The sequence below is a fragment of the Nasonia vitripennis genome (assembly GCF_009193385.2).
Source record: "Nasonia vitripennis strain AsymCx chromosome PSR unlocalized genomic scaffold, Nvit_psr_1.1 chrPSR_random0023, whole genome shotgun sequence".
NCBI lineage: Eukaryota > Metazoa > Arthropoda > Insecta > Hymenoptera > Pteromalidae > Nasonia > Nasonia vitripennis.
In genome coordinates this window covers 64,883-77,545 of record NW_022279682.1, presented here as the reverse complement: position 1 = coordinate 77,545, position 12,663 = coordinate 64,883, and the positions used below count along the sequence as shown (strand labels likewise).

The 12,663-nt window shown below is 30.5% G+C and overlaps 1 protein-coding gene across 3 annotated transcripts; it reads right to left on the bottom strand.

Annotated features, from left to right (window-relative positions):
* Positions 1 to 2,957: 2,957 nt before the first annotated feature.
* LOC116418012 lies at positions 2,958 to 11,034 on the bottom strand. Of its 3 annotated transcripts, none has more exons than XM_032602193.1 (7): positions 10,474 to 11,034; positions 10,236 to 10,401; positions 9,957 to 10,158; positions 9,671 to 9,853; positions 7,607 to 9,567; positions 6,045 to 6,100; positions 5,762 to 5,955 (listed from the first exon to the last, which is right to left on the bottom strand). In XM_032602193.1, exons 1-5 carry the CDS (start codon positions 10,503 to 10,505, stop codon positions 9,482 to 9,484), a joined length of 669 nt encoding a protein of 222 aa, XP_032458084.1. In that variant the 5' UTR covers positions 10,506 to 11,034; the 3' UTR covers positions 5,762 to 5,955; positions 6,045 to 6,100; positions 7,607 to 9,481. The 3 variants fall into 3 exon arrangements, with proteins under 3 accessions (XP_032458083.1, XP_032458084.1, XP_031789057.1); XM_031933197.2 differs by having other exon boundaries at positions 6,040 to 6,100; positions 10,474 to 11,023; XM_032602192.1 differs by lacking the exons at positions 9,671 to 9,853; positions 9,957 to 10,158; positions 10,236 to 10,401; positions 10,474 to 11,034 and having other exon boundaries at positions 2,958 to 5,955; positions 6,040 to 6,100; positions 7,607 to 7,740.
* Between the last annotated feature and the right edge of the window lie 1,629 nt (positions 11,035 to 12,663).

Here is a 12,663-nt window from a genome sequence, read left to right as displayed (position 1 = left end):
ATCTGCGAAATCTAAATTGCTCTTTTCACCTTTTGTACCATATTTGCTTACGTATTTGGTCAACAAATAAGAAGATTCTCCAATATATTGAGCATCGTTATTTCCTTCCCAAATGAGCAATAGAGCAGGCATATAATCATTAATATTCTGTTCATCTGTTGTTCTAGGTAAATCATAAAATCGAGATTTATTTTTTAATTTATTTCGATTCGAAATAGCAACAGATACGTCTCTTAAAATTATTCTATCAGTTACGGGGCGAGGAAATCCGAAACGACAAGCAGTTGAAAATCCAGTTTTTGTCTGTTTCTTGCGCATACAATAATCGTTGTGTTTGTGCTGTTGATAGGCTAAGACGCGACGATGAAGTTCTGGCGAAATCTGTTTATCTAGAATGTGACATGTTATATGTTGTAAGATAAACTCTTGCACTTCTTCATTCGAACTTGTACCATAAATCGGAGCATCCTGGATCCAAAACAAACAATGATAATGGGGTAATCCTCTACCTTGGTATTCACGGACCCAGTAATAATGTGTAACTTTTCCAATCGGATTTGACTTAGATAGTATATAAGCTAACACAGCTTTGAATTTATTTTGGAAATATCTAGCAGTTGATACCGGGTCTGCAGCTATTAATTGCGAAATAGAACGACTATCATTCCACCCATTTACTTGTTTTATATATTCCGCTAGTGCAGACCACATCCACTCTCCTGGGCTGAAAGTGATAAAGAAAGTAGCAGGTCCGTACTCGCGTGCCATACACCTCAATTCATTACGAACTTTTTTCCAATACGATTCAGTACCTGGCAAACGAGAGAAAATGGTATCTAAATTACCATCTAGTTTATTTTCATTTAATATTTGCAGAAATTCTTTGACCGTGTACTTATACCTTGGATTGATGATATTAAGCATTTGAAATATTCCAGCATTTATTTGTCTCAGTGTATTATTGTAAAGTGAAAAAAACAGATATTGAATATTCAATCTAAATTGTGAATGTTTCGATGCTAATCTACTCTTAATATAATCGAAATCTCTTAAATTAGGCTTTCTTTCAGCATGTTGCCCATATTTTCCGTAAGGATATAAATCAGGAAAGCATTTGAGATCTAAATCTTTTCCTCTGTTATCTAAAGCAGCAGCGGAAACTTGCAACATCTGGTAAAGTGCAGTATCTGATTCATTCTTTCTTTTGTCATGCAAAGGATAAATGGTGTAATGGTCATAAAAAGGGTCCGTCTCAGATTTTTGGGTTAATAACGGACGTACTGGGGGTTCGTTTGGTACTGTATTTGTTTTAGGTGTACATTCTTCTTCTGCGTTTTCATGATTTTCTTCATATTCTAATTGCTCGTGTAGTGTATCCAATAACATTTGGGGATTAGATGGAAGTTCAATTTTTTCATAAATAGAATTATTTTTCTTTAGCCACTGTAACGCCTTCCATACTTTGTTTATATCAATGTAATCTTCCCAAATTTCATTAGCTTTTGTTGGGTGTGTTCGAATCAAGATATATAATTCGTGATCTGCATTAATGGGATCAGTATCAGGACATATCTTTTTTAAAGTCTCTTCTAGTGGTAAAGGTAAATGAAATGTTCTACCAATTACTTTATCAATTTTTACATAATGAGGAATATTTTTATTCATAACGGTATTTAGTTTCGTAATTGTTTGAAAAGCTTTTGCCCTTTGTATTAAAATTTTCTCTATCATATTGAGACTTCTAATTTCTTCTGGAACTTCTCCCACAAAAAGGTTATTTAAAATACAGTTGGATGGCATGATATTTTTTCTTAAATTTGTTAAACAAGGTCTGCATATAGAATTATCGGTAATGTTATGCAATTTCTTAAGTTTTTGAAAAAGATTTTCACGTTCTATGCCGAGTAATTCAAAAGCAACATTAGTTGCATTATTCTGATCATAATGTTGAATGTCTCTAGCACAAAATAGTCTTTCGCATGAAATACAAGGAATCGTAGGTGGATCCGTTACTATTTTTGTATATTCCTTGATGCCAATACAAAACTGCTCTTTTAATTCTGATTCATTTAAATTTACTTGATTCAGGTTTTTATTGCTTTTCATAGGTACACCAAGTTTCTTGGATTTTTGTATAATATCTCTTAATAACACTACATCTGCATCATTTAAGGCATTTTCTATGTCCAAAATAAAAGTATACAAATGTTTCAATTCATAAAGAGATCTTTGAATCGTTCGCAAATGAGGATAATGAGATGATAAAACTTGCAACTTTAAAAATTTTGAAGTACATAATAGGGGTTGGTTATAACAAATGTTTGGATGACCAAGCTTATCAATATTGCGTGATTGAGCTGAACATATATCTATAGATAAAAAAACTTGTAAGCATTTCTGAAAGTCACTTTAAGAATATCTAAAAAAAATGCTTGTAGCTCTGTTAATATATCAATATCGATAGTTTTACAGTAACCATTGCATTCCCAAACTTTACCTTTTTTATTTTTTTCTTCAATAATAAGTGGTAAAATATTGGTGGTTTGTCCTTTTTCATTTAAAATAACTTTATTATTAATATTAAAATCGTTAAATAATCCAAGCCGAAAATCATACGCTGCATCAGAAAAATATGGTTCTGAGGAGGAAGTATGTTTAGGAATACCGCATAAAGCAGTTAATGCACAGTCTATATTATCCGTAATAGATATATTACCTAATCGAGTCAATGACAATTCAATTTTATTTTGTAGATTTTTCAACACTTTTCTTACTTTGTTGATATATTCATCTCGAAGATAAATGGAAGTAGATACTAAATTTTCAGCCTCTAATCTGCGTTGTGAAGAAGAAAATGAACAATCCAATTTAATCATAATATTGGTAATAAAATTTTCACTGTTTTTTATTAATTTTATTGTACTATCCTTAACAACATTAATCACATTGTATTTCTTTTTAATTTTGTTCGCCATTGCAATTTTGTTTTTAATTTTATCGTAGTATTTATTTTGTCTTTCTACTAGTTTTTCACGATTATCCTTGTATTTGTTCCTGCGCTTATTCAAAATGTCAGTTTTGTTATTTGAATAATGTATTTTTCTTTTACTTAGTATCTTTTTCTTGTGCGATTCATAATAATTTTTATTTTTAAACTTGTCTTACTATTAGAATATAAATAATTGTTTGTCTTTTCACTACATGATTTATTGTAACTTTGAGAGTTTGGATTACAATCATATTTGTTATTATCATCAATGCTTTTTGTATTGTAATCGTGCGCGTTTATATGGAGTTGTGAACTCGATTCATTATTACTAAGAGAAGAAATAGATTTTTCATTTTCAGTGACTTTACACGATTTATATTTTTTGACAATATTAATATTTTTTGGAGGCGATAACTGATCAACTAAACATTTCTGAGTTTCATCAATTACACTTTGATTGCTATGTGCAGTTCCAGTTTTACATTTTTTCATTCGACGTTTGTCTCTTCGAGCTTGTAAAATTTTATCTTTATTTTTTTGATAGTATGTTTTTTTTTTCTTGATTGCGAGACTATGTAGATTTGTTTCCCTATGGTTTTGTAATGAAGTTTCGTCCGTTATTTGATCGTTTGTACGTTTTCTATTATGCATAACATTGTTACCTAAACCGGAAATTGTAGCTCTTGTTTCAGTTATGGAACTAAAGTTAAATTGTGAACAATAGTTGGAAAAAGTACTAAGACATGGAAAATGTTCAATTGTTCTAGTTTCAAATATTTTTAACAAATGTTTACGCATTTCACTGTTATTATATACCATTGTCTCGGGTCTATAACCAAATAAAAGGGTCACAGCATAGGCTATAGAATAAACACCACAATCTGTAGCATTTTTTTGGGACTGAACTGTTTGAAATATAATCGGTTTCTTTTGTTCATTAAAACAATAAGGATGTAACGTCTTTAAAACTATACTAATATCACTATGAAGTTCTTTATTATTCATTGAATCATACACAAATAAATTACTAGTATCGTAATATGTACATACAAAATGACCTATTGTGGAGCCACGTTGAAATAATATTTGTATGTGTTTATTATTTTCATTTATATGCGAAATTTTTGAAATATTCTGTAAATACAACGTTGAGTAGGGTTGGTACGCAGAAAGTTGTTGTAACATTGTATGAAAATAATCTATGTGTTCATCATTGAGACAAGCATTATTAATGATAATATTTGTATCATATAATTTTCTAGGCTGAACATTTATAGGGATAGGTGTAATAATACAAGGGAAATGTGCGATGTACTTACTAACAAGTAATTTCAGTAAATGTGGACGCATGATATGAGTATTATACGTAAGAAGATCTGGTTTCATTTTGCATAATAAAGTTATTGCGAAAGCTATGGCGAAAATTCCACAATCTTTTTGATTCGTTTGTTGTTGAACCTTTGGGAAAATAACTCTCTTACCTTCCAGAAAATAATAAGGATGTAGCAATTTTAATGATTTTTCTAAATCTTTGTGCATTACTTTATTATTTATAGAATCAAAAACATAAATATAATCAGTGTCATAATAAGAAGTTACCCAATGTCCAGTATCGTTTGGATTATTGCATACTGAGGATAAATATATAATTTGTATATGCTTTTGATTTCTCGGAATTTCTGAAATAAGACCTAGGTATAAAAGTAAAGTTGAAAAGGGCTTATATTTTGAACATTTTGTTAGTAATAATAGAAAAAAATCAATGTCAGAATCTTCCAGCAAATCACCTGATGTAACACGTTTTCGTGCACATTCTGAGAAATTTTGTGTAATATTATTATCCATTTTATAATATTCTAACAAAATAGTCTACATAAATACTTAGCGGACTAATTAATGCCTTGTCGCTTAGAGCAGACGTACAAGTATCATATAAAAAATATATTTAATATAAATTTGGTTTAATTAATCTTTGGTTGTTTGAAATAATGTAAAATTTATTTTAATTTAAATACATTAGCTATCTGATTATGGCTAATAAAAGCTGTTTTATAGTTATACAGTTAATGGTTATGACTTCGGCTGTTTGCAGGTAATACAGGCTTGTGGCTGTGGTTATCTATGGTTGATGTCTCCGATTGGTGGCTTCGGTTAGATACGTAGAGACTTGGCTACCCTGATAACAGTTGCAGATTTAAACAGATTAAAATGATTATAAACGATTAAAACGAATCACAATTTCTTATTGATTGGATTAATAAACGATTGTAATCCTCAACAGTGCTCCGTTTTAATAGTTTATAATCGTTTTAATCGGTTCTAATCTACAATTGTTTGCACGATAGTGTGGCTGTACTATTTGTAACTATATTTATGACTGACAGCTTTCGCTGAATATAGCAATATTCAACTGATATGACCATGGGGTATTTATATGGCTGTTGGCTTTGGCTGATGGTTTTGGCTATAATGGCTTAATTTAGCTGATGGTTTTGGCTAATGGCTTTTGCTGATGCATATGGCTAATGGCTTTGGCTAATGGCTTTGGCAATGGCTTTGGCTAATGGCTTTGGCAATGGCTTTGGCTAATGGCTTTGGCTAATGGCTTTGGCTATGGCTTTGGCTAGATAAGGCAGGATTTTAGTAAAAATAAATGTTGGAAATATGGATAGATATTATTTTTAAAGGAATAATTATAACTGTAAGGATATTGTTTTGTAAATAAAAATAGACGGAAGGCAGTCTATATATACAGTAAAAAAAAAGAGAGAGAAAAATTGAAATTATTTATTTTATTGTTACATTGTGACAATTATTACAGTAATTTTATCAAAGTTCAGTAATACTATGATCAGTCATAATAACAAATTTCACTAAACTGCAATAATCAGTTATAATTACTTAGGATGTTAAATATCACACTTCATTAATATTATAGTCATTAGCTTTATTCAAAGACAGAAAACCTGAAAAAGAAATATGGTATAACATTAGAATATGAAAAAAGTCAATAAAAGTAATTGCAAACATGTATATAAATATGTATATACCTTACAATTTTGTATTTTGTAGGACATAGAGAGTACCGTTATTCTTCAATCCAAATTTTAGCTGTAAAATAAAAGAAAAAAATTATGTAGATAAATAAAAAAAATCGTCTCTGGTAGAAAGTAAGCGAACTAATAAAAACTAAACGATTCTGGTTCAAAACATGGCAAAGATATGTAAAGGTAAAAAGAGTAATTACAAAAAAAAATTAGAATCGTTTCTTAAGTAATAATATTTAAATAACTACTTAAAAGGTTAACTGTGGAAGCATGATGGGAAAGAGGTTAGAATAAGTTGAAAACTGATATAGTGGACACCATACTTATTGTACACATAAAAACTCTACACAATTGCATTTTCCTACACGGAAAAACTCTACGCAGATATTTTCTACACAAATATTTCCTACACTTATTTTTTATTATTTTACTACACTGCAAAACTCTACACAATATCATAACCTATTGTTATATCATTGTTACAACAATAGGTTATACGTTTGTGTAGAGTTTTGCAGTGTAGTAAAATAATAAAAAATAAGTGTAGGAAATATTCGTGTAGAAAATATATCTGCGTAGAGTTTTTTCATGTAGGAAAATGCAATTGTGTAGAGTTATTATGTGTACAGTAAGTATGGTGTCATATAGTGTGAGTGTATTTAATTTGCTGTTTTTAATAACCTGTAAGAAACATAATTATCCTGAAAGATGTACGTCTCAACTCAGTGTTCGAGTCAGTCACATATGGTGGCATATATACAGTGTATTAATGCAAAGATGTAAAATTTTTTGTGTAGATGCTTGTTTTATTACATAGAAACAAGATAGCGTAACAATTTTATCTTGTCTGTCTTTGGTAGCTGTTCAAAATTTGAACATCTTGAAAAAAATCACCACACAAAAATTTAGCCCTCCAAGTATGATAGTTTTTAATTGAGTGCGAACAAAAATTATCAATAGTTACATACGACTGCTTGTTTTCTGATTTTGTTTTCGCTCTCAAAACTATCATACTCAGAGGTTTAAAATTGTACAAGGTGATTTATTTAAAGATATTGAAACAATATATCTAATTGTTTTGATTTCACGTGTTTCAGTTACATTTTCATATAAACACCTATTTGTACATTTTGTCCACTATAAGCCATAGGATTTGATGTGGAACACCTAGCAGAGTTTGTTAAGTAAAAATTATTACGCTAACCTGTTTGTGCATAATGAAACAAGTATCTACACTAAAATGTACAGCAAAAATTATAATGCTCTGCATATATGCCACCATAATGATATATACTACCTGCGACTGACTCGAACACTGAGTTGAGAATATCTATTAAGATAATTACATCTGGACTTCATCCTTGGTAATATTCAACACACAAATTGTAACTGATGTTTTTAAAATTCACGTGCATACTAGAGTAGTTAAGGCAGTGAACGTTGTGTGTGATTATGTATATGTTTGTGTGTATAGATGTGCAGGTTAGGTTACCACTCTTAGCACATGCCTTGTAATCTAAACGTTTCCATTTAAATAATGTTAGAAAAACATATTTTTAATAATTTTTACCTGTTTTTGCTAAAATGAACGTTGACTTGCACCGAATAATTGGAAATCAACAGGTGGAATGTTGTAGAAAGTAAAAATGAAGTTGCATGTTATTTGCCAGGTGCTCTTTTCTCTCTCCCTTATTAAAGTTATTGGCTCCAAGCCATGTAAGCTATGTACTCTTGAAAATCTTTTATTCTTCCTTAATAAGCTGTTAACTCCAAACCATGTATACTCTACAAGCTTTTTTGTTATCAACATAAACACGTTGATTGTTTGTTGTTCTCACGCTCAGATACGTCACGTATACTTCTTTATACGCGGTTACATATGCGAGTCCAAAAAAATGCAACTGCGCATCCAAATCGCGCATGGATTGCTTTCTCATAAATTTCTGTCGTGAGCCGCGCGCGGGATTGCTTTCCCATAAGTTTCTGTCATCAACGGCGCACGGGATTGCTTTCTCATATATTTCTTCAACTATACGGCTATTTATGTAGCTCTAAAAAATTTATAACATTTTTTAACAAATGTTAGACGTTGTAAAATAAAGGTAAGTCACGTATATTAATAAAATAGAATAATAATTTGTACGAAATAAGTATAACCCTAACCCTAAAATATAATTAACTTTGTAGGCAGTATGATACACGAATCAATCTGGAACAGATTTAAATAAAATTTTTATTTTGAAAATCAAGTAACCTGCATGAAGAATATTGTTTAAATATGGAAAACGATAAAAATTCTGAAAATGTTCTGTACACATGTGTTTCTTGTGAAAAAACTTTTAAAAGAAAGAGAGATTTAATAATACATGAAAGAATACACTCAAAAAATAAACCACATATATGCACTATATGTAAAAAAAGTTTTACTCAAATGGGAAATTTAAATGTGCATATCAAGATCCATGATACTGTGAAAGCTTTTAAATGCTTAATATGCGAAAAAAGTTTCAAAACAAATGGGCAATTAAAAGTACATCAAAGTATACATAAAGGTTTGAAAAATTACAGTTGTAATGAGTGTAATAAGAAGTTCTCCCAAAATCAACATCTACAAACTCATAGATTGACACATACTGATCTATGTAACTTTACATGTCATATCTGTAATAAAACTTTTGTTAGAAAAGATGTTTTGGAAAAACATGTAAACTCACAACATCCTAAAAATGTTTACACATGTAATTATTGTAAGAGAACATACGTTAACAAAAAATATTTGGAAAAGCACATTATGGCTCATATGTCTGGAAAAGTACAAATATACTTTTGTTTACGGAGTCATCTTTATCTTTAAAAGATACAATTCTCTTCTTGTAACAAGTCTTAAAAGTCATTTAAATTATTTAAATACTTGAACATGTAATTGAAAATCTTAAGTCAATTAGTCTTTGAAGTCATTATACTTTAGCGTGTAACTGAAAATATCATAATTATATATTAATCTTTGAAACTAATTAAACATTATGAAAATACTGTTATAATAAGAGTATTGACTTTTTAAATATATAATTATTTTAGTTTCGATAAACACGAGTATCACATATTTTTAGTCTGAAGAATAACTATCAAAATATGTTTCTAATATCACAGTCATAAAACTATGAATCACATTTTGTACCAAACTTGTACGTAATTAGTCTTATGATTTGTTATTCTTCTTTAATCTAGTTCAAAATTGTAATAGTATAAAATAAAAGCAAAGTAATAAATAAAAGCTTTGAACCGTAAAACTCAGAACATATGAAATATGTAACAGTAATTTTTTTTTAAATAATCAATAAATAATAGCTTTTAACCGTAGAACTCAAAATATATGGAATATTTTAAATGTAATTCAACATTTTTTGTCACTTGTGCGTATGCGTTTAACTGGTCGGCTACCACGTTAAACTTCTGCTGCTGTTAAAGCTGGTTTTTCAGCATCCAACTTTATGTTATTGATGCTATCGCAAAAAATTGTTACAAGGGAGTCTAAAAAAGAAAAGAAATTATCAAAAAGAAGTCTACAAAAAATGGATTTTAATATCGCATATTAAATTTAAATGTCAAAAATTATATACATGTAAAGACAAACCTTGGCCTTTTAATATTCCTGTAACAGTGACATAATCTCCAATTTCAACCTCACATTCCGTAAACTGTTTCACTTGAACAGTGATTTTTTTAATCCCATCGGTGATTGCTCCTAATCCATAAGTCATATGGCCACTACGATTGTGCAATAACGAAAACTTCGTTCTTATGTAGCCAGAAATTTCTAAAACAATTGGGAAATAGGTAAAAATAACAAATAAAACAATTGGGAAATAGGTAAAAATAACAAATTAGATAAAAAATATCAATTAAAAATTACTACTCACCTATTAGTCCTTCTAAAGTGTGTATGTTATCAAAAGTGGCCTTTTGAAGTTGATTCGTCGTTTGATTTTGTAAGTTGTGATAGCCCAAAAAAGAAACTTCTGTATTTTCCTTTATTATTACTTCAAATGGGACCAAATTACTTTCGTCCTTGATTTTCGATGGGGCAACAGCTCGACAGTGGCCACCATTAATACTTACTACCTATAAATAAAAAAAGAAACAAAAATATACATATTGAAAACTATGGTATGATGTAAATAATAAGTAAGATAACTTACCCTGCTAGAACAAATTTCTTTAGATAATTTATTGATAAGATCTACGTCCCATACAAGAATAGGAATGCGTCTGTTTCCATTTGATACAACAAATTTAAATAATAAATCGTTCTTGCCAGGAGCTTTTGCAGGAGCAGTAATTGCATCGACATACCCCACAATGATTCTATAATGTAAACGTAAAAAACAATATAAAACGTGAAATAAAAACAAACAATATAACCTCACAAATACTTACGTGGTTACATCACGATCTTCCAAATACTCCATCTCCTCATCGGTTGTTTAAGAAGAATTACAATTCATTTTTATAAAGTGAATGCACTGAATTGTTGGACTTTAAAAATGAATTTCTTTTAGCCAGACCAGATTAAAAAAACACAACGATTCTCTTGTATGACGATTATAAATAAAATCGGCAGTAAATATATGGCGGGAAAGCATATAGTAACCTCAACCTGAATAGCGGAAATGAGCGGGATTTCGATATTTATGAGAAAGCAATCCCCTTACTCTTGGCCGTGCGCGGCTAACTTCACGGTCCTACCACATTTCGGGCTGAAGAATAAATAGGTGATTTCAGCATTTTTGGATTATCTACTCCCATATTATAAAAATAGGCAGCTTTTTCACTAATGTTTTTGTTGGAAATCATAGTTTAGCTCAGAAGACATGCTAATAAGCCAAAAAATCCAACCAATAATGATGATAAGTATTTTTTTTTGTATAATGAAAAATCCGAACACCAATATAGAAGTAAATATGTCACGGGCGCCGCGGCTCCGTCTGCTTCTCAAACTCGCCTTCGTGGCGCTACCGCGCCACTTGATATTACGTCTTAAATGAAGAAGCAGTAAATTTTATAAAACAAGATGGCCGACACTGAAAACAGAGCAGCAGTTGAGAAGCAATGCCGTTGTCGGGGTAATATAATCAAAAGTCTCGAATTATGATTGGATATTTAAAGTATATCATACATCGATATGACAAATAATTTGCATGTCAACGTATATTACGTCTTAAATGATAAAGCAGTAAATTTTATAAAACAAGATGCGCGACGCTTATAACACGAGCAGCAGTTGAGAAAGCAATGCCGTTGTCGGGGTAATATAATCAAAAGTCTCGACTTATGATTGGATATTTAACGTATATCATACTTCGATATGACAAATAATTTGCATGTCTAACGTATATTACGTCTTAAATGAAGAAGCAGTAAATTTTATAAAACAAGATGGCCGACACTGAAAACCAGAGCAGCAGTTGAGAAAGCAATGCCGTTGTCGGGGTAATATAATCAAAAGTCTCGACTTATGATTGGATATTAAAAGTATATCATACTTCGATATGACAAATAATTTGCATGTCTAACGTATATTACGTCTTAAATGAAGAAGCAGTAAATTTTATAAAACAAGATGGCCGACGCTTATAACACGAGCAGCAGTTGAGAAAGCAATGCCGTTGTCGGGGTAATATAATCAAAAGTCTCGACTTATGATTGGATATTAAAAGTATATCATACTTCGATATGACAAATAATTTGCATGTCTAACGTATATTACGTCTTAAATGAAGAAGCAGTAAATTTTATAAAACAAGATGGCCGACACTGAAAACCAGAGCAGCAGTTGAGTAAGCAATGCCGTTGTCGGGGTAATATAATCAAAAGTCTCGACTTATGATTGGATATTAAAAGTATATCATACATCGATATGACAAATAATTTGCATGTCACACGTATATTACGTCTTAAATGATAAAGCAGTAAATTTTATAAAACAAGATGGGCGACCTTAAACAGAGCAGCAGTTGAGAAGCAATGCCGTTGTCGGGGTAATATAATCAAAAGTCTCGATTATGATTGGATATTAAAGTATATCATACATCGATATGACAAATAATTTGCATGTCAACGTATATTACGTCTTAAATGAAAAGCAGTAAATTTTATAAAACAAGATGGCCGACGCTTAAAACCGAGCAGCAGTTGAGAAAGCAATGCCGTTGTCGGGGTAATATAATCAAAAGTCTCGACTTATGATTGGATATTAAAAGTATATCATACTTCGATATGACAAATAATTTGCATGTCTAACGTATATTACGTCTTAAATGAAGAAGCAGTAAATTTTATAAAACAAGATGGCCGACACTGAAACCAGAGCAGCAGTTGAGAAGCAATGCCGTTGTCGGGGTAATATAATCAAAAGTCTCGACTTATGATTGGATATTAAAAGTATATCATACATCGATATGACAAATAATTTGCATGTCACACGTATATTACGTCTTAAATGATAAAGCAGTAAATTTTATAAAACAAGATGGGCGACGCTTATAACACGAGCAGCAGTTGAGAAAGCAATGCCGTTGTCGGGGTAATATAATCAAAAGTCTCGACTTATGATTGGATATTAAAAGT